Source organism: Talpa europaea (assembly GCF_964194135.1).
Source record: "Talpa europaea genome assembly, chromosome: 11".
In the NCBI taxonomy this organism is placed as follows: Eukaryota; Metazoa; Chordata; class Mammalia; order Eulipotyphla; family Talpidae; genus Talpa; species Talpa europaea.
The window spans coordinates 30,211,617-30,234,876 of record NC_140078.1 but is presented as its reverse complement, the minus strand read 5'-3'; the positions used below and the strand labels follow the sequence as shown (position 1 = coordinate 30,234,876).

Below are 23,260 nucleotides of genomic sequence, written 5' to 3'. Positions count from 1 at the left end.
TTGTCGGATGGATAATATGTAAACATTTTCCCTATCCAGTATCTTTTTGTTTTAGTGATAGTTTATTTGTGCCTTTTTGCTTATTTTGCAGTGCAGAAGCTTTTCAGTAATCTATTTGTTATAGTCTCTTTTGTTTTTCTTGCTGCTGGAGAGGAATCCACAAAGATATCAATGAAGACATACTCTGTGGGATAGAGTTTGCCTGTCTTTCTATGTATTTCATGGTTTCAGGTTTTACATCCAAGTCTTAGACCCATTTTGAGTTATTTTTTGTGTGTATGGACTAAGATAATGGTCTATATTCATTCTTTGCATGTGACTGTCCAGTTTTCTCAGCACCATTTTTTGAAGAGATTGTCCTTTTTCCACTGTATGCTTTTGACTCTGTTGTCACAGATTAACTGTCCATTAAGAGTCGGTTTGTTTTCGGACTCTCAGTTCTATTCCATTGATCTGTGTGTCTGTTTTTGTTGCAGTACTAAACTGTTTTGACTATTATAACTTTGTAATAGAATTTAAAGTCTGAAAGTATGATACCTTCATTTTTCTTCTTTTCTCTCAGGACTGCTTTGGCTATTCTGGGTCTCTTGTGGTTACATCCAAATTTCAGTAATGTTTGGTCTATTTCTGTGAAGAATTCCATTGCAACTTTGTGGGGGGAATATATTTTCATTGGAAACATGGTGTTTGTCCAAACCCTTCGATTCTCTCATAAGACTCTTTATTCTTGTGTACCCTAAATTTAGCTGACTATTAGATTCGTCTGTTAGTTTTAAAAGTGCATATTCTTAGTTTTAAAACTATAGATTGTACTCTGAATATATTGAATCCAGTATTGCAGGGATTGGGTTAAGGTATTGGGTGAGTATTTTGAACATTGCTTTTCTCTGCTTAATGTTACAATGAGCCTAAAAATGAAACTGCTTTGTGATTATTGTTTAAATGAACACAGCATATACTGGAGTTGGCAATTACAAGAGGGCATTCACTTAATAATTTTCTGTCTACTCTTGCTCATTTACACTGTGTTCTTGTTCCACAGTTTGTCTTTAGGTCATTGTTGTTCACAGGTCAGCTCTTCATCGGGCAACCAGCTTCCTCAAGCCCTGTCCTTTGCTCTCTCTGTTCCCCCTGCCTAGAACCAGCTTAAAGAAAGCTTGAATGAATCAATCTACATTTGTTAATTCCACCCTCTTAATCTATTTCAGTTGCTTATTACACATTTTCACTTTTTCAATCCATCATACCCCAACTCAGTATCACTAAAGTCAAACCTCATCATTCTTTCTTGGATAACTGCAATGGCATTTTAACCCATCTCTCCACAACTGCTGTTGCCCCTCCCAGTCAGTTCTATAGAAAGCATTCATGGAGTTATTGAAAAGTGCAACTTGATTTTGTCATGCTCCTACCTAAACTGTTCAGTCACTTCTAGCTGCTCTTAAGCAAAAGCTATAGGCTCCTTCACAGAGTGCACAGGCTTAGTTATAGGAGGAGATGTCTTTCTTATCACCTGTTTGCTCTCTTGCTCTCATTCTGGATCACATTGTTTGCCAAGATTCGTTGCTCGTCAAAGCCTTCCTGTGTTTCCAGATCCTAGAAATATTGCCTCTCCTCCTCCCACCTCTCATTTTAAGCTGTCATGCTGCTCCTGCTGCCTCTCTATTTACTTGGTTATTTGATGTCTTTCTCTTCCATCAGAGTGGAAAGATAGGTATTATCTCTATATTAGTTTTATACCTATACCAAGAGAACAACTTTAGTTACTTACCATGATTTCTAAGCTTAGCATTTAATAAGTGCTCAATAAACATTTGTTTAATGAATACATGCACTGTTATTTATTTTTTTAATGTTTCTTTTTGGTATATTACCAAGTATACCACCAAGTTAATATCTTTTTGCCCTTAATCTTCATAATTGTTTTTCTTGCTTCTAATCTTTCTCCATTTCTCTTTAATGCTCTCTACTCTCCTGAGATATATTTCCCCCAAAACAGCTGAATTGGTCTTCATGCTCTCCTGGGAGAAAATTTAATATGATCCTTAGATTAAAACTCAAGCTTTTTAGCCTGCTTTACAAACTTTCGTGAAACCTGTACCCAACCTGCTTTTTCTTTTTCTTTTTTTTTTATGGTATGTATGTCTCTGGTTTATAGTTGCTTGTTGATTTTGATTTTTACTTTGTATTAGTTTGTCTTTTTCCTGGTCCCTTATTTAGGTTTTCTAAATTCCTGCTATGAGTTAGACCATCTGGTATTTTTCTTTTTCTTTCTGACTTGTTTTGCTGAGCATGATCCCCTCTAGCTCCATCCATGTTGCTGCAAACTGCATGTGTTTATATTTTTGATTGCTGAGTAATATTCCATTGTGTATATGTACCACATCTTCTTGATCCAGTCATCTATTTTTGGGCATTTGGGTTGTTTCCATAGCTTAGCTATTGTAAATAGTGCTGCTTTAAACATAGGGGTGCAGGTGCCCTTTTGAATTACTGTTTCTGTGTCCTTTGGGTAAATACAGAGGAATGGAATTGCTGGATCATATGGAAGTTCTATCTTTAGTAGGTTGAGGAATCTCCACATAGCTCTCCATAGGGGTTGGACCAGTTTGCACTCCCACCAGCAGTGCGGGAGAGTTCCTTTTTCTCCACATCCTCGCCAACATTTGTTGTTGCTAGTTTTTTTTAATATGTGCCATTCTCACCGATGTGAGATGGTATCTCATTGTAGTTTTGATTTGAATTTCCCTGATGACAAGTGATGTTGAACATTTTTTCATATGCCTGTTGGCCATTTGCATTTTCTCTTTGGAGAAGTTTCTTTTTAGCTCTTCTGCCCATTTTTTGACTGTATTATTTTCTTTGTTTTTGTTGAGACTCAGCAGCTCTTTGCAGATTTTTGTGATCTGTGCTTTATCATTAGTGTTGTGTGCAAAAATTTTCTCCCTGTTGGTGGGGTTTCTCTTTTTGATGTTTCATTTTTGTTATTGTCTCTTTTGCTGTGCAGAAGCTCTATAATTTGATGTAGTCCCAGCTGTTTATCTTTGCCTTCACTATCACTTGTTTTGGGTGATGTGTCTGTAAAGATATCTTTGAGGTGCATGTCATGTAGTGTTTTGCCTGTATTTCCTTCTATATATTTTATGGTTTCAGGTCTTAGGTCTAGTTCTTTAATCCATTTTGAGTTCCAATCTGCTTTTTCATTCTCATTTTGTTAATATTTTCCTCTTGCCAAATATGTTTTTCTATTTGACTTTTTGTGAATTTGCTTCTGATTTTTTCCTTATGTCTCTTTCCCTTCATGGTATAAATAATTATTAATAATGGAAGATCAGTTACTTCTCTGCTTACTGAAATTATAATCCAAGTCCTCCTTTAAGGGTCAGATTAAATGCCACCCAGATCAGAACATAGTTCTTTTATTTAATATATGTAATGGCATTCAAAAAGTGCTTTTAAATTAAATTACTGCATATTTGCCATTTTTGAGGTAGTTATGTGTTATTATTTTTATACTTGTATAGGCTCATAGAGGCATGGCCAATTTGTTCTTTTTTTTAATCCATAGATTAAAAATACATTACTAATTTAAGCAGCTACAGTGATGATTATAATATTAATTTTTAAAAAGATGTCATTTTTTTCACTGTTTTTTTTTGTCTTTCAAGATGAGTTTGAATCAATTATTTAAGTGTTTGAAACATACTTAGTCTAAAACTATGCTTCAGTTTTAAAAATAAACTCATCTGGGAATGTAATGTAGAGGGTTAGGTTAGGTTATATGAAATATTACTAAATAATGATTATAGTTCCTTAATATTTTAGAGATGTAAAGGTGTAGTATAAATAAATGAAAATGTTTGTCAAGAAATAATACCTCAGAATCAACTTTCAGTATCAAGGAATCATTCCAAATAGATGAGTCAGTGCCCACAAGGGGGCGTGCCCATCTAGAGAAACTTGACCAAGTGCCTTTTCTATTACACAGGTAAAAATGCCTGTTTTACAAATGCTCTTCTAGATCATGTCTTTTTTTTTCTAGTAAAAAGAATGAACCCCAATCACAACAAGGATTCCTACCCATTTTCTAGCATCTGTTTAGTTTTGGATGTGTGCTTTTTTAAACGGGGACAGATGTCTTACAGAATGGAAATAAGGATTGCCTTGAAAGCTGAGACAAGTTTATGATTGTACTTTTCTTCTTTTTTCTGCACCGAGAGCTTTTTTATTTTACAAGGTTTCTCATCTTTTCTGTAGTAATTTCAGGTCATTTTCCTAAGGTATGGGCAGTATTCCATTTTCATTAATCCATTAAAGTGTTTAGCCTGACTTATGAGGAATTCACCCTTCACCTTGAGGAGAAGATAGACTTGGAGAAATATTCTACCAGAGGTCATGGCCTCATGGGATCCTTAGTTTTACTTACCCAAGACCTATTTTACCTTTGACTTCAGCATTATACCATCAGACATATATTGAATGCTTTTTATGTGCAGGTTTTAAAGTAGGTTTTAGAGGATAGATAGAGCATATGGCACCTAGTTCCTGACCATTATATTTGGTCAAGGGGAATTAAATGCTAAAAGGATAGCATACCATTTGGTATGTGCTAGAATGAAACCATCGATGAGAGTTATAGTAATTAGCAGGATGGAAAAATCACTCCACACTTGCTAAATTTCTTGTGGTAGGCTTTATGGAAGAGGTGGAATTTAATCTGCATCTTGGATAAAGGGGTAGGAGTTAGGTGTCTAGCTGGAAAGAAAGAAAAAGTCTTAAGTTTAGATGACTGTGGATGAATAAGCTTGATTGTACTACAGTTTCTGTTGGACAGTGGTTTCAAATTCAAATACCTGTGGGGCCTGGTATGTAGGCTATCTATATGTGTGAGATAATCAAGAGATGTAGAACAGTTGGTGATATGCTCCAATTTAAGGTATTCAGAAAGCAAAAAAAAAAAAAAGTTTTCAAAATGTGTATCATCCATGTGCTATTTAAGCCATCTACTAGGCAAGTATTTATTGAGTTCCTCAAAGGTGTCAAGTGTTTTTCTGGGTGCTGAACATATAATAGTGAATAAAACATTTTTGTTAACAAAAATACACTTTGCTGTTCAAACCAAATTCTGGTTTTGGCAGTTTGTAATCCTTGCTGGGAGCATGACAGTTGACAAGATTTAACTATCCACAAAATTTAGAACAGTAAAATTAGTTTGTTTTTATATCCTAGAATATGCTTCATTCCTTTACCACTCTTAGTAATTCTTTGATTTAACATTGTTATCTAATCAAATTTTAATCTGTTGAGGAACAAACGGAGAAAATTTATGTGGACATTTTAGATTTCCTATTTTCAATAAGCTTATTTTTTGTTAAGTATTTATTTATGATTTTGAATAATTTATATTTTTGTGAGTATACTTATATGGTCAAATAGATATTACTGAACTTTAAAATTACATATGAAATAAAGTATCTTATTGCTGTGTTATTAAAAGTCAATATCAAATATTATTCTTCAATCTGGAGATGATTGAATTTAAGTCCAGTTTAAATGACCCATCCTGGTGTTTCATTGGCAGGAATAGACTCCAGATTGTCCAGGTTACCTTCTAATCCTTTATCTGTTATTCCCCACTGCTTTAAGACTCAGTTCAAAGGCCAGTGGAGCTCTGGTATTTAAAAGCAAAGTGTAATTTTATCCAGAGAAGGTAAATGTATGCCCTGAAATGAAAAGTAAGTCCAGAGATCCAAACCACAGCCAGGTGTTGGACAACTAAATTGAAAAAGGTTGCTTGCTCTTATTAAAGAGACTTTGTTGCTGTCTGTTTAATTAGCAAGGTCTTAGCTCTTTTATTTGTTTTTCAATCTGCCCAGGTAATGAAGTTCAAAGCCTATTGCTGAGTATGTTGGTAGCATGTTGTGCTATCTCTATCACTAAGGCACTATGATATATGTATCTCTAGTAAAGTAAAACTGCCAAATAATCTTTTAAATTTTTTTTTAATGAGGTACTCTTATTTTACATCCCTGTAAAATTTTCCACAGTATTGGATTTCTCCCCTCAGGTGTGGTCACCTTATTTCTCCTACCATCAAAGCCCCCATAACCCTCCACTATAGTCCATTGTAATCTTGATTGCTGCTTCTCCCTTGAACGTGAACATGTTTCCCATGCAGTGATGACTGAGTTAAAAATAGTAAAGGGTGACCAGTTCTCCTGTGGAAAAGTCCAGCTACAACTAAAGTATACATGAATTGACTTTCTTAGAGTTTTTAGGAAAGCAATTTGGAGTTAATCTGAAATTGGTTAGTCAAAAATGAGGACAGTGTGATCTGATGACCTAAGAGGATGGGAAGACAGTAAAGAAGTATTATAAAGAAAACACTGAATGGAGGAAGTATGACCAATATGAAGATATATAATTTCTTTATAGGTGATGCAAGAGGCTTAATATTTGATGGAAAGAGCCTTAGAAGTTTGTGCTGAACTGTAGGTTGAATTGTACACAATATCTCCTAAAATAAAGATCACTATAGTATTGTGCGAAATGCATTTGAACTTTAGTTTGGTTGTTATGGGGACCTGCCAAACATTTCACAGTAATTGTTTAGGGACATGCTTTTAGGAAAAAACCTATGTATGAGTGGTATGCAAAAGCATTATATTTAGGGAAGATACAAATATGGAATAATAAGAAGAAACTTGTAGGGTAGTGCACAGTTGCTTTAGATAGGCTGAGTCTGGGTCATGTATGTAAATTGACAAGGTGCAGTTTCAGAGAGCACACAAATTTTGAGTTATTAGTCAGGTTCAATTAAAAATTAATTAATAATACTTTATTAGTTGCTGCTCACAATGGATGAAGGGCTATATAAGCCAAAAGAGACCCTAGAAAAGTCAGTGTATAGTCATCTGGGGTGTGGGTGAAAGAACCACATGTTTTAGGTTCTGTCTTTAGCTTGCATGGCATTGTGATTGGAAAGTGATTCAGTAAACCTTTCTGGAACTACTTGAAGTCTCAGAACTTGATGTGAGACAGAAGCTGGGCAGTGGAAAAATCACATTTACCTTGGGTGAAGAAGTATAAGTGAGGCAGTGCCAGTTCTGTTATTACTGTAGAAGAGACTAGGCTCCTGTTGAAGAAGATAGGAAGAATACATCTGTGCTGAAATTTAGGTGATGCACAAAAATAATTGCCTATCAAATTTAATTCATCTGGTTTATCCTTTCAAGCAGGTTTTTTTTCCCTCAGAAGCAACTTTGCCTTTTTTGATCTCTTAATGTTTATTGCTTTTATTGATTTTTCATGTCACCTGTTTTCCTATTCTTTGTGTTTGTCTTTGTTTTCTTTCTGATTTCTTGAACACTTGGCTTATTAATTTTTTGTTCTTTTTGGATATCAACATTTTGGATATAGATTTCCTTTCAAGTAACACTTTCGCTATATCTCACAAGTTTTGCAATGTAATATTTTAATTATTCATTATTTTTGTTTCTGTTTAGATTTCTTGTTTAACACTTATTTAGAAGTGTCTTAAAATACTATAATTATATTTGCTTTTACTGGTTATAACTTTATTGTATTATGGCCAGACATTGTATTTTAGGTATTATTTCTTGAATTTTGATGTGCATTAGTTTATTGTTTAATGTATCATCAATTTTTATACATATTTATGCTTGGAGAAAACATTCCTGTACTATTGTTGGGAAAACAATTCTATCTCCATTTGATCAAGTTTTTAAATGCACTATTTGACTTTTCTATTTCTTACTGGTGATAGAAATTTGTTGACATTTATCATTATGAGGTATGATTTGTTGATTTCTCCTTGTTGCCATGATTTTTTTTTGCTTACATTTGAATTTATTTGAAATTATTCTTTTTTAGGTACATAGAAATTTAGAATTACTGTATTTCCTTAGTAAATCTAAATTTGTATTATATATCACATTGGTATCATATGAATGCTCTTTCTTATAACTTATTTTGCTTGATGTTAATATATTGATAGTTACATTGTTTGGATTGGTACCAGCTTGGTATGTCTCTTTTGCTTTTTTTTTTCTTCTGTTCTTTATTTTCAACTTTTCTACATCCTTATGTTTTACTAGTATTTCTTAAATTTAACAGTTCGATTTTAAATACCCAATCTGATATTCTAATAACACATTATTGTTATTATTATTATGATTATTTTAAAAGACAATATTAGTGTTGATTTACATGCAGGTTTTATTTTATTTGCTTACCCATTTCTTGTTTCATACCTAGTTGTTTTTCTTGGATTATCACCTTAGTCCTTTTGGACTCTTATAAAAAATAGATTGGGTGGCTTATAAACAGCAGAAATTTTTCATAGTTCTGGAGGCTGGGAAGTTCAACATTATGGTGCAGGCAGATTCAGTGTATTATGAGAGTTCAGTTTCTAGGCATCCATCTTTTTATTGTAACCTCACTTGACTGAAGGGGCAAGGGAAGCTATCTTGGACCTCTTTTGTAATGGCATTAATCCTGTTTGTGAGGATTACCATGTAATCTTCTCCCAAAGGTCCCACCTCCTCATAGTATTACATTGGGGATTAGAAGAATTTCAACGTGTGAATTTTGGGAGGACACACACATTCAGAACTTGACAATTATTTTCCTTCTTCTTGAAGTATGCCATCCACCTTTTTATTCATTCATCCATTAAACCAATATTTATTTAGTGTGTAAGATGTGTGAAGTGCTTTTCTGGATGCTTGGCATATGATAGCTCATAGAACATGTAAACATTACATTTGTGGATCTTCCCATCTTGTGAGGGTGCTTAGTAATTTAAATAATGTGAAAATGAGTTGTATATTTTAGAAGATGATGAGATGTTATGGGAGAAAAAGATAAATTAGAGCAAAGAAATGGAGATTGACTGTATTCATGAGTAGGTGATAAAGATGCTATAGAAGGAGATACGGTTGCAATGTTAAGTACTATGGTCCTTAGAGACATCAATTAAGTGCAGATCTCTTAGTGGTAAACTGTTATTACTTACATATGTATGTATGACTTTATTTCATTTTGTTTCTGAAAGATAGTTTTGTTGTGTGCCCATTTAGAGGTTTATAGTTACCTTTTCTCTGCATACCTTGAAAACAACATATTGTTGTCTTATGGCTCCCAATGGACTTCTAGGAATTCTGTTATTCCTTTGTATTACCTTTTTATTACCTCTGTATTACCTTTGTATTACCTTTTTTATTTTTATTTATTTTATTTTATTTTAATTTTATTACCTTTGTATTACCTCTGTTATTACCTTTGCTTTCTATCCAGTTAATTTCCCTTTCCTCTGAGTTCCTGGAGATCTGGATTCTTACTTTTTATCAGCAAGGGGAAATTTGAGTATTTTCTTTTTAAATATTTTCTCTTTATTCTTTCTTTTTTGGACATACATTAGGCTTTCCCTCTTTTTTACATTTCTTTACCATCTTTTCCATATCTTTACCATCTTTTTCATGTTTTCTCTCACGTTATACCTCTGGTTATAATTATAATCAAATATGTATTAAATGTTATATAAAAACTTTTTGTTATTAGGAAAATAATAGAAAATTTTGTTCTTGACCTGATGTTTTGAATTCTTAATTATTTACTTTAAGATAAATATATCAGCTGTTGATATAAGCTGGAATGTAGAGTAAAATGCATGCATCTTAAGTACAAAGTTAGATGAACTTTACCATGTGTATACAACGGTGTAACCAACAAACAACCCTACCATGATATAAAACATTTCCATTACTCAGAAAGTTTCTTCATGCATCTTCGTAGTCATCATCCCCCTTTCAAGACAATTACTTTTCTGATTTATCATAGAATAGTGTTGTAAAACTTCATATAAGTGGAATCATATATCAAGTTCTTGACTCTATTCATCTTTTTTGGTTCAGCATACCTATGCAAGATGGTCTGTATTGTACATATGTATCAGGTCTCATATCAGGTCTTTAATCCATTTTGAGCTAATTTTTGTATATGATATGAGATAGTGGCCTAATTTCATTCTTTTGCACCCTTGACTGTCCAGTTTTTCCACCAACACCATTTGTTGAAGAGACGTTCCTTTTTCCTGCATATACTCTTGGCACCTTTATCATAGGTGTGGATTTTTTTCTGGACTCTCTATTCTACTCAAAAGAGTGATTTTCTAAAGAGGGAAAAAAAGGTCATTGGTCATGTACAAACTTTCTTCGGTTACAGATATGTGACAGTAGATGATTCTATCTAAATGTCTACATATACTTGATGTACTTTGATTTCACAGACATCCTATTGTAGGAGGTTGCTTTGAGGAAATAGATATCTGGAACCAGGTCTAAGTCTTCTGTAGCTAGAGCTATCCATATTTAGGGGACACAAATATGGTAAATCCTTATGCTGACATTGCTATACTGTCATGGAAGGCAAAAGTTATCTGCTTTACTCACTGGAAGCTCATGCCAATTATAATACTACTCACAAATCTAGCAAAGGGGTATGTTAGTAAGGTTTCATATATATTCAATAAATGTGTTTTATCTTTATTATTATCTTAGGATAATTCACCATATACCAGGTTCAGGATGCACTTATGATTTCAGAAAAAAGACCAAGTTAATGAGATAAAATAACAGACATGGTATCTCTTGGCAGATTTCAAAGTTAGTATAATTTTCTGGTGGAAAGTATCTAAACTTTGTTTAAAGGGATTTATTCTTCATGAATTAGTTTATATGTTTCTTAATTTATTTCTTTCAGTAACTGTGTAATAGCCATCTCCAATTTGAAGCAGAGAAAAATAAAAACTTTTGATATTAAACCTAACAATGATTACTAGTTTATTGATTATTTAAAGAAACTTTTGTTTCAGTATTTTGTAGAACATGTGACATATACGTGTATGTGTATGTATGTATATATACATATACATTTATTCTGAGGATAACTGTAGTCTATAGAGTTGCCTTTTATTCACAATTTTACAAAAGAGTAATGCAAATAACATGTTTCATCAAGGACAATGTATCTGTGTGGTGCATGTATTTTTAGGTATTTATGGAGTGTAAGAATATAATAGTAGCTTTATGTAGTAACAGTTATTGTGTGTTTTTTAAACTTTCTAAGATTTCATTTCTGTACAAATGAGCTCTGTAAAATTTTTATGGTCAAATACCAATGTTTGTCTTTCACTCAATTTATCTGCACTTCATAAAAATGCTTAAATATTACTTCATCCTTAAATTTGCTTTTTTTATGTGAAATCTATGAACTAATTCTTGAATGTTTATGAAGTAATTCTGATTTTTGCAGGTGTTACAAGCCCTTAGGAATATTTAACTTAATTTGGAACAGGATTCTCTATTTTTTGCCTGAGTTTTTATTTTTCAAAACCAAGTTTCAATAAATCCATGTATGTGTCATTTTCTTTATCACTCCACAGTAGTTTGGTTAGGGTAAGTTGTTGTGCTTCATGATAACCATATTGAAATGCTAAGGTGATTATTATAAATAATGCGTCATTATGTATATGTTATTTATCCCCTCAGTAAAGTGTTATAAAATGTTTGGATGGAATGAGCAGTTGCAGTTTACAAAAAAGAGCTAGTCAAGAATACCCTTTCTTGATTTTTTGTTGTTGTTGAGGCAAGTTATTTTACAGAGTTGTGTATTACTAGTAGAACTGTGTAAGAGCAATATTTTAAAACACCTTGTAGTATGCTGTTGGTAGTATGCTGACAATTGATAGAAATTAAATCTTTTGAATGGGCAATGTAATATTAAGTGGTTGAAGTTTCTCCTTCAGCTGGTTCATGCCTAAAAAATTATCTGCCTCAGAATAAGTAAAGCAGACACTTGACTGATAATGATCCTATGAAATATATTTCTGTAAAGTAGTGCCTGTGGACCAGTATTATCCGCATTGGTATTATTGGGAAGTTGTCAGATGTATAGTTTTTTTATAAAAACAAAAATTAAAAAAAACACTATTCATTGGATCCACTCTACCCTCTCTTCCCTACCCCCACCTTCTTTCCTCTGATAACCCCAGTTCTGTTATCATAGTTCACTGTTTGTTTTTTTTTTTTATTTTGTTTTATGTGTTTTTCTACTTTGTTTCCTTATATTCCACATATAGGTCAAAAAATGGTCAGAAGAACTTAAAAGACACTTCTCCAAAGAGGAAATGTAAATGTCCAACAAACATATGAAAACATGTTCAATATCCCTCATAATCAGGGAAATGCAAATCAAAACCCCTATGAGATACCACCTTACACCAGTAATAATGGCACTTACAAAATTACTAGCAACAACAATGTTGCTGAGGACGTGGTGAGATAGGAACTCTCCTATACCGCTGGTAGGAGTGCAAACTGGCCCAACCACTGTGGAAATCTGTGTGGAGATTCCTCAGACTACTAAAAATCGGGCTACATATGACCCAGCAATTCCACTCCTAGGGATATACCCAAAGGACACAAAAACATTGATTCAAAAGAATACCTGTACCCCTATGTTTATTGCAGCACTATTTACAATAGGTAAAACCTGGAAACAACCCAAATGTCCAAAAATAGATGACTGAATCAAAAAGATGTGGTGCATATACACAATGGAATACTATTCAGCAATCAAATAAGATAAACTCATGCCATTCACAGCAACATGAATGGAGTTAGAAGCGATTATGCTCAGTGAAATAAGTCAGAAGGAAAAAGAAAATTACCAGATGGCTTCACTTATAGGAGGAATATAGGGGAACCAAATAAGGCATCAGGGAAAAAAATAATAGCAATAAAAAACACAACAAAACAAAACAAAAATAAAGAGACAATTATAAACCAGAGACATTCTGCAGGGGAGGGGAGAGAGAGGGATCAGAATAAGGGAGGGAAGAGCACACTGAACTATGGTGATGGTGCATGGGTGAATTGGTGGTGGCAATTCTATGGGGACTATACCTGTGGGAAAAAAGCAAACATTGTTTAAAAATGAACAATGATGTAAAAAGTATATAAATAAAAAAATAAACATTACATATTCTTTGGATAGCTATCCCAAAATGGCGTTGCTGGATAATATGTTAGTTCTACTTTTAATTTTTTTGCAGAAACTCCATACTATTTTTCAAAATGAGTTTTCATTCCTATCAACAGAGTGTGAGGGTTCCTTTTTCTCTTCACTGTCAAGTACACTCATTTTTACTAGTCTTATTGATGGTAGCCATTCTCACAGGTGTGAAACGATATCTCATTATAGTTTTTATTTGCATTTTCCTAATAGTGATGATGAATATTTTTTCCATGTGTCTGTTGATCATTAGTATATTCTCTTTAGAGAAGTGTCTATTCACATCTTTTAATTTTTTTAAATTGTTTCGTTGTTGAGTGGCATGAGTTCTTTATATACCTTGGGTATTAACCCCTTATTGGATATATGGTATGCAAATATCTTCTTCCATCTTAGTAGGCTTGCTTTTTCATTCTGCTGATATTTTCATTCACTGTGTGAATTTGATGTAGTCCCATTTATTTACTTTGGTTTTCATTTCCCTTGCCAGTGGGGTCAAGTTTCCAACAGCATCTCTAACATTGATATCATTGAATGTATCACCTATGTTTTCTCATGTGTTTTATGGTTTTGGATCTTAAATACATGTTTTTAATCCATTTTGAGTTTTTGTGAGTGTGTGTATGAACTTAGAGAATGAATCAGTTTTATTCTTTTTGCATATGGCTATACATTGTTCCCAATACTATTTTTTTCATTTTTATTTACATATTTTTACATTCTTGTTCATTTTTGTACAGTATCTGATTTCTCCTATCAGGAGTTGTCCCCATAAAATTACCACCACCAAGACACCCTTGAATCCATTGCTGTAGACTCTTGTGCTCTTCCCTCAGTTTTGATCCTTCTCCTTTCCCCTCCACTGCTGAATGTCTCTGATTTATAGTTTGCCTGCTAGTTTTGTCTCCCCCCTTCCCTTGTATGGTTTCCCTATGTTCCTCCTGTAAGTGAAACCATCCGATATTTTTCTTTTTCCTTCTGACTTATTTCACTGAGCATAATCCCTTCCAGCTCCAACCATGTTGCTGCAAATGGCATAAGTTTATCTTTTTTGCCACTGCCATTTGTTGAAGAGATTTTCCTTTCACCATTATATGGTCATGGATCCTTTGTCATAGATCAAATAATGATATATTATGTGGGTTTGTTTCTGGGCTCTTGAGTCTGTTCCATTGATCTGTGTTTCTACTTTTATTCTGGTACTGCTGTTTTAATTACTATCACCTTGTAAATACAGTTTTAAGTCAAGTAATGTGATGTCTCCATTTTTCTTCTTTTTTCTCATGATTGCTTTAGCTGTTTGGAGTCTTTTGTGGTCCCATATAAATTTTGTTATATTTTGTTCTATTTCCTTAAAAATGACAGAATTTTGATAGAAATTGCATTGAGTTTGTGTATGTCTTTACATAAATTGATCATTTTAACTATGCTAATTAGTCCCATCTATGAATGTGGATTATTTTTCCATCTTTTTGTGTCTTCTGCATCATTGTAATGTCTTATAGTTTTTTGTTTTACAGATCTTTTATCTTCTGTGTTAAATTCATTCCTATGTATTTAATTTTTTGATGTGATTGTGAACCAAATTGTTTTCTTAATTTATTTTTCTTCTCACTCATTGTTTATATATAGGAATGATAGAAATTTTTGAAATTGATTTTGTGGATTCCCACTTTACTTTTATCATTTTTTTTCTGATAGTTTTTTTAAATGGAGGACTTAAGTTTTCTACATGTATTATCATGACATTTCCAAATCACTTTAATTTCACTTCTTTTTCTAATCTGGATTATTTTATTTCTTCTTACTGCCTAATTGTTCTGGCTAAGATTGTGAGTACTAAATTAAGTAGAAGTGATGAGAGTGGACAATCTTGTTTCTTATCTTAAAGCTAAATTTTTTTCTCTTGAGTATGATATTCCCTGTGGGTTTGTAATATATGACTCTACTATGTTGAGGTATGTTCCTGTTTCCCCATTTTGTTGAGAATTTTTATCATAACTGGATGTTGAATATTGTCAATTGCTTACTCTGCATCTATTGATGTAATCATATGATTTTTATCTTTTTGTGGTAGTATATTGCATTTATTGATTGGTCTGTGGTAAACTATTCTTGCATTCCTGGAATAAATCCCACTTGGTCATGGTGTATGATCCTTTTAATGTATTGTTGAATTTGGCTTGTTAGTATTTTGTTGACAATTGTTTCATCTATGTTCATTTTAGATGCTGGGCTAAAACTTTATTTAATTATTTTGTGTCTTTGCTTGGTTTTGGTGTCATGGCAATATTGGCATCATCATTTTGTGTTTGGAAAATTACTTCAAGATTTTGGAAGAGTTTGAGAAATGTAGGCATTAGTTCTTTTTGAAGTATCAGTAGATTTCATCAGTGAAGCCATTTGGTTCTGGACTTTTGTTTTTCGGGAGATTATTGATATTTTGATTTTCATACTTGTGATTGATTGATTCAAGTTTTCTATTTCCTTCAGGTTTAATTTTGGTAGTCTATTTCTTCTTGATTATCAAATTTATTGGCATATATTTATTGATAGCAGTCTCTTATGATTCTCTGTAATTCTATATATTTTATTATTTCTCCCTTACTTTTTGATACTATTTATTAGTTTTCTCTCTTCTTTATGAGCCTAACAAAAAGTTTAATTTATTTTTAATTTATTGATTTCACTGATATTTTGTATTTTTTGTTTCTAATTTCATTTATATACACTTTGATTTTTATTATTCCCTTCTACTAAATTTTTATTGCAGTTGTTCTATTTCAATTTCCTTTAGGTTAAATTATTTGAGATTTTTATTTTTTTCCTAATAGACTGTATTTCTATTAATATTCTCCGTACTACCACACTTGCTGTATCCCATTCCAGATTCTGATAACTTGTGTTGTCATTTTTGTTTGTCTCCAAGTATTTTTAAATTTCTGCTTCAATTTCCTCATTGACCCAAAAGTTATCAAAAGCATTTTTTAGTGTCTACATGTTTGAGGGTTATGTAGTATTCCATTGTGTATATCCCATCTTCCTGATCCACTCATCTTTTTGGGACCACTTCAGTTGTTTCCATAACTTGGCTAGTGTAAATAGTGCTGCCATGAACATAGGAGAGCATATTTACCTCCAAAGTAATGTTTTGGTATTCCTCAGGTAGCTAGTATAGTGGAACTGCTGGGTAGTAATTAGTAGATTTATTTTCTATCTTTTGAGAAATCTCTACACTCTTTTCCACAGGGGCTAGACCAATCTTCATTTCCACCAACAGAGTTTGAGAGTTTCCTTTTCTCTATTTCTTCACCAAAACTTAATTGTTTCTGGTCTTTTTGATAGGCATCATTCTCACAGGTATGAGGTGATAACTCATTGTGATTTTGATATGCATTTCCCTTATGATAAGTGATGATGAGCCTTTTTTTCTTGTCCCTGTTGGCTATCTGTCTGTCTTCTTTGGAGAAATGCCTGTTTAGCCCTTCTGCCCTTTTTTTTGATTGTGTTATGTTTTCTTTTCATTGAGTTATATGAAACCTTTGTAGATTGTAGATATCAGCCTCTTGCCAGATGTATGTTGGTTTATCAGATATTTTGTGCCATCCCATAGGGTGTCATTTTGTTTTAGTGACAGATTTTTTTTTTTTTGCTGTGCGCAATCCTTTCAGTATTCTTTTTTTTTTTTTTTAAAAGCAGGTTAAAGATGCTTTAATGAAGCCAAGGTCATAGGTCCATGTAAAGATTATTTTTTTATTTTATGTACTTTTCACATCTTAATTGTTTATATTATCTTTTGCTTTTCTGGCTATTAGAACCAAATCCACAAAGACATCACTGAAATGAATATCATGGAGTGTTTTGCCTATGTTTACTTTTATATATTTTGTGGTTTCATGATGTATAGCCAAATCATTTGTCCATTTTGTTAATTTGTGTTTGTTGTGAGATAATGGTCTAGTCTTATCCCAGTTCAGTTTTCCCAGTACCATTTATTAGACAGATTTTCCTTTCTCCATTGTTTATTATTATCAATTTTATTTATTAATAATACTATTATTAATATCATATAAATAGATGCTAAGAATGTATTTAAGACTCATTAACCATTTATAATAAAACCCCTAAATTAATGGGATAGATGGAACATTCCTCAGTATAATAAAGGCAATACATGACAAACCAAGAACTAACATCATTCTCATTGGTGAAAACCTGAAAACTTTTCTACTAAACTGATATAAGAGAATGATGTCCACTTTCAACACTACTATTCAATATAGTATAAAAGGAATCCAAATTGGGAAAGAAGGAGTAAAGCTGAGTTTACAATTCAGATTAGGAAACTAACCTTGAAAGTCAGGCAGTCTGCCATCTGCAGTATTCTAGCATATGGACATTTGACTGCATTGACTTGACATCCTCAGTTGTGGGTAAAAGGGATTTAGTGTGGTATTTCAAAACTTCTTAGACAGGATACTCGAGTACAAATGAAATCTTGCTCTGTACTCTGGGCAGTCAACCATGTAGGAGGGTCAATTGGTCTTGGTGAATATAGAGTTGTGCATACTTAGGGGTGGGAATCTTGGGTTTGGGGCATAGTTTAGAAATCAGTGTCCTGGTGTAAGATGATTTTCCCATCTCCTTTAACTTTCATTTTTACCCAGTGCTATAAAATTTATCTTACACTTTTGGTAACCAAGAAATCTTCAATGTTGGTGGTAGTAACTGCTTCTAGTAACAAAATGTGAAATGCCTTAAGTGTGCGGGACCTGGGAAAATACAGAGAAACATGAAGATACCTCCCAGGAATGGACAGTTTTCTGCCATAAAGTTGGCAAACATTATTAATATAGTAGGGAAGGGAGCCAGCCATAAAGTTTCACACTATCAAGGAAATAGAAAAGAAAATTAATGCATCGTATACAAGACTATAAATGCCATTCTCCTTTATTGTGCTGAATATATTTATATTATAAATATGTATATACTATTTTAAAAATACTAATAATGTTATTTACTGGTTCACTTATGCAACAGATCTTCTCCACTACAAATTCGTGAACTTAATTCTTGAGATTAAGGAGCCACTGTGATAATATACTGTAATTTATTTTCAATAGTGTTTTTTTTTTTTTTCCTCCCCTAGAAAGTCCTGTTAGGCTTATAATTAGAGTAAAGAACACGGCATTTTTTTCTTCATGAGTTTTCAATGGAAAATATATTTTGACATGAACTGAATTTAAGTGGCAACTTGATAATAGATAATTTTAGGAGATTGCTGAATGTTCCACATAAGGATTAGCTCAGATTTTGTTATGTCATGATTGTACTGAAAAGTGCTATGTGGTCATAGTAAATTGTCACATACTGTGCTTACATAGTGAATGTTCTTGCTACTTTTGATCTACAGGAGAATGACTCAGGCACTTTGGATACAGTGGGCGCTGTGGTTGTGGATCATGAAGGGAATGTTGCTGCTGCTGTCTCTAGTGGAGGCTTGGCCTTGAAACATCCAGGGAGAGTTGGGCAGGTAAGTAACTATAGAGTTTTTAAACTAATTTTTCAAGTTAAAACAATAAATTCTAGCTCAGAATTTTTTAACCTAGTAAATTTTTTTCTTCAGAAAAAATAAACAATATGTTTTTTAATGTTTGTATCGTATAATTCATTAATAAAATACATTTATAAGATTCCTTGTAGTAATCGGGTACTTTCTGATCTTTACAATTGATAATCCTATGTTTTACTGCTTTCAGCAGATTGGGTAGTGGCCTATACATTTAGTAGATTTAATAACTGTGCAAATTTAGTAGATGGTGAAATGCCAGTGAAAAGTGTGTTGATTTTTTTTCCTTTTTTTTTTGTAAATGTCACTCTTCTGGAACAAGTACTACCTGACAATATGGTGATTTGCTTTGTAGATGGGAAAGTAAAGTTAATTGTATTTTGTATTTTGTTCTTTGAGGAATACATTTGACCTTAAAAATTTCTTGCCTAATTAAGCATTTCAGCTACTTTATAGACTACCAGTATTTCACGTCACCAATACATGATGCCACTCAAGAATCTAGATATACAAAGATCCTAATTTATGTGTAATATTCTTTTTTAAAAGATTTATTTATTTATGCATATAAGAACTGGGGTACAGGCCAGAGGTGCGGGGCGGGGGGTGAGAAGATTCACCAGAGACAGAGTGGGTAATAGAAACAGGCAGATTGACTGAAATACAGTGCTGAGGGGAGCAGTGGGAGAGTCAGGAGAGGTGAGGAGAGCTGCACCATGTGGGTATCTCCCTGGCTGGGAATCAAACTCATGCTGCAGCAGCTGTGGATAGCTTCATAGGTTGCGTCTTAACCTCTTGCTCTACTGGGGGGCCCTATGTGTAATAGTCTAAGTTGACTTGGGCATCATCTTCACCCACTTCCAACCTATAATTCGAGACTGAGAATAAAATTCAGTAATCCTATTGATCTAGTAAGCTTTCTGAGTACTAAGTGATTTGGCTTGTTAATTATGGGTTTTATAAATATTTGTTGGGTGAAGGTGAATTGGACATCCTCATGGGGTTTGTCAAAGAAGTTGTAAGGGGTGTATGTAAAGCTCAGTGTTTGTATTTTGTGTTACATGTGGAGCATTCTTTGGCACGCTCTCAAATTTGAAGAAGAGTTAGTATCACAGTTTCTTTGGACACAGTGGTAACAAATGCTTAGAGTGGGGTTATCCGATTTATGGAGGATATCTTTGCAAAGTCCCAAGTCATGTTTCTAGATCTGCCCTTTATTGTAGACAAACAGCCTACAGTCCTATGGGGTAAAGGGAAAGGTAAACATAGTTAATTTTATGCTTCTCTTTGCCTTATATACAAAGGGTTTTTTATGCTGATTACTCAACATGCATACAAACTTTGAATTCATTATAGAAAGTCTTTGTCCAGTCATGGTATTTTTCCACTATATAAAACCCTGTGTATTTTTCAAGTTTGGAATAAGAAAACTAAATTTGGTGTATTAGATTTGAATGTCTTGGTGGTGAAGAAGAGAGAAAAACCAACAGAACCACCTTCATTACATTGCTTCCTCATTGACATTTGTTTATTTTGGTAAGCAAAATAGCAACAACAGAACCAAGGATTCTTCTGACTGACATATGTTAGCAGGATATTGCATTGAACAAACTTAAAGTCATTCTGCCACTGCACATGGAACTGTTCTGGAAATAAACAACACGTCTGTAAAGTGTACATGTTGATTTGCTGCACTTGGCTAGTTTATGATAGGCATTTAAATTGCTTATCATAGTTCCTTATAACAGATATAGCTCACATTCTTTTGCTGTGTGCCAAAGACGTGTTCATTCATACTATCCTACAGCACTAAGATTGTAAGAGCTGAAAAACCAGGGAAAGGATGTCGAGGAGAGGAATAAAGGTGCTTATAGGAAAATGCAGGCACTTAATTGGATTATATTGCTTGACTAGAGATGTAATAAATCCAGAAATTCATAAATATCAGATGAGACTTAAAGAACTGTTCTTGACAATCACGACTAAAAGAAACAAAATGCACAAGAAAATTATATTTAAAAAAACGAAGTAATTATTTAAAAAGTGTGCTGAAACTGGATACTTTTCAGTACATTTTAAATGTACAAATGAACTATTTAAAAATTTTAGCATATTACCCAGCTCTAGATATATGATACCAGTTCACATGGTGAAATGGCCATTTAAATTAGAACTCATTTACTTCTTTAGCTTACCATAATAATTGGAATTTACAACTGGGACATAAGAAAGGAATTATTATATTCCACTACTCCCACAGCCTTCAACATACACACACATATAGGCAGCTGAGTTTTGTGGTTAAGAGTGTAGACATGGATTTAGGTAAACCTTTATTCTAATCCCACCTTCCCACTTAACCAGTCTTTTTACAATGAACAATTAATTCAATGTCTTTAAGCTCCACTTTCCACAATTGTTAAATGGGGATAAATAGCTACAAAGTTCTAGAAGATTAAATGACAAAAAACATTTGACTTGCTTATCATAGTTCTTTGTAACAGTTAGAGTTAGTATTCTCTTGCTATGAGCAGTAGGTATGTTCATTCACATGACCTACAACACTCTGAGCTGGATATTTTTATTATCCTCCTTTTATAAAAGAGGAAATTAAGACTCTAAGAATATTAGATAGTAGTAATAATGAAAGTTTCATTCATATAATCTACTTTTATTGCATGATAGTAATTTTAATAAAATTTTAATAAAATTCTACCACCAAAAATAAGTGAACTTATTTTTGAAAGAAAGAGAGAACTCTAGATCATAAGATTGAGGGGAGATGACATAAAGGGAACTTACTTGGAGAGAAGAAACAAGAGTAAGAATTAATGATTTTGTCCCCTATAAATAGATGATCTCCACTGAGCTTTTAAGAGGTATTTTTGTGGTCTTACTATTTTTAGGTCAAGATAACTATGGGGACTAGAAAGGACAATAAACTAATGTTCAGGGGTGTTTTTAGTGAGGCAAGAATGATCTCCATGTGAAGGGATCACATGTTCTTTGAGACTTTGGCTATACTAGGTAGTACAAGTTAAATTATTCCAGAAATTTGTCAGTTTTATTCTAAAATCCATATGCTTAATCTCTTCGTGAGGAGTTTCATTTGTCACACTGATGCAGCAATCTTCTGTATTTTAGAAGTGTGATGTTTGAAAAGGCAATAATAGGTTTTCTGTTTTCTGCCATATTGAAATTGTAGTGTTCTGTTCTTCATTCTATTTTTAAGAGGGCTATCATCAGTGATAATTGGGGATGGTGACTGTAGGTCATATGAATATGGGAGATTTCATCTCACACATCCCTATTTGTCTATCTTTGTGCTAGCTAAGAGTTTTTCTACTTCTGCGTCTAAGGATTGAAAAAGTTCAGTTGTGATTCATCTCCCATTATCAGAGAATTACTGTGGATAATAAAGTGATGAATCCAGACATCCTGGATGTAATTATTGGAGACAAAATAGGAATGATTGTCATATTCTTTTATAAAACTATACTGGGGCCTCCCTGGTGGCGCAGCGGTTGAGCACCATGCTGCGAAGCTGTCTGCAGCCTCTGTAGCAATGGTTCGATTCCCCGCCTGCCAGGGAGAACCCCACAAGGCGCAGCAGAACTCTCCTGCCTTGACCGCTGCCCCCCTCAGCAGTGTCTTCACTCCGTCTGCCTGTTCTGCTCCCTGCTCTGGCTCTGGTGAATTCTCTCACCCTCCCGCGCTTCTGACCTGTACCCCAGTTCTTGCATAAAATAAATAAATAAATCTTCAAAAAAAAAATAAAGAAAACAAAAAAAATAAAACTATACTAGTTTATTGTGTTCCTGGTTATTTCAGACATATAAATCTGCTTTACCATCTCACAGTATGATTAGCTTTAACAGATATTTTTTGCATTCATTCTTTGCATTTCACTGACTCCAGTGGTGATCCCTTTGTAATATAACTTGAGTTCCTCTTATGTCACCCCATGGGAGGCATGGAAAAGACCTGCCTAGCGTATGGCAGGAGGATCAACTCCACCTCAATCCCTGAGGGCCCTGGTTAATAATGCTGATTGCTGTTTCAACCCCCATAACACTCAGTCAATCTAGGACTGTCAGTCAATCCTGACATCCAAGTTCCCCAAGCAATTTGATATATGCCTAATTTGAAAAATACTATATATATTTTTTAAAGATTTATTTATTTATGCATAGAAGAACTGGGGTGTAGACCAGAGGTGTGAGGGGTGAGAGGATTCACCAGAGAGTGGGGCACAGAACAGGCAGATCTACTGAAATATACTGCTGAGGGGAGCAGTGGGAGAAACAGGAGAGGTCTGCTGTACCACATGGGTTGCTCCCTAGCAGGCCTGGGGGAACTTGTGCTACAGTGGCTGGCCATAGCTTGATAGCACTGTGTCTTTAACCCTTGCACCACCAGGGAAAACTACTGAAAACTACTATTTTAAGGCAACCACAATGATTTCTTGCTAGAAGATCAACTATTTACAGTCCTCAGTAGGGGGAAAATATGTCAAGAAAGGAAAAAAGTACTGCTGGTGAGAACATATGAGACTTTTGCTATTTTGTGAAAACTTTTAGGTTAGTAGAGTAAAAA

The 23,260-nt window shown here is 33.6% G+C and overlaps 1 protein-coding gene across 3 annotated transcripts in view; it reads left to right on the top strand.

Moving 5' to 3' along the window:
* TASP1 (taspase 1) overlaps positions 1–23,260 on the top strand; it is a gene marked incomplete at both ends in the record, with an annotated part of 220,137 nt that overhangs the window by 59,226 nt on the left and 137,651 nt on the right. For all 3 annotated transcript variants that reach the window (XM_084247263.1, XM_084247262.1, XM_084247261.1), the window contains one exon: positions 18,509–18,628. In XM_084247263.1, the coding sequence (XP_084103389.1) occupies positions 18,509–18,628 (120 nt within the window). The remainder of the gene's footprint in view (positions 1–18,508; positions 18,629–23,260) is intronic.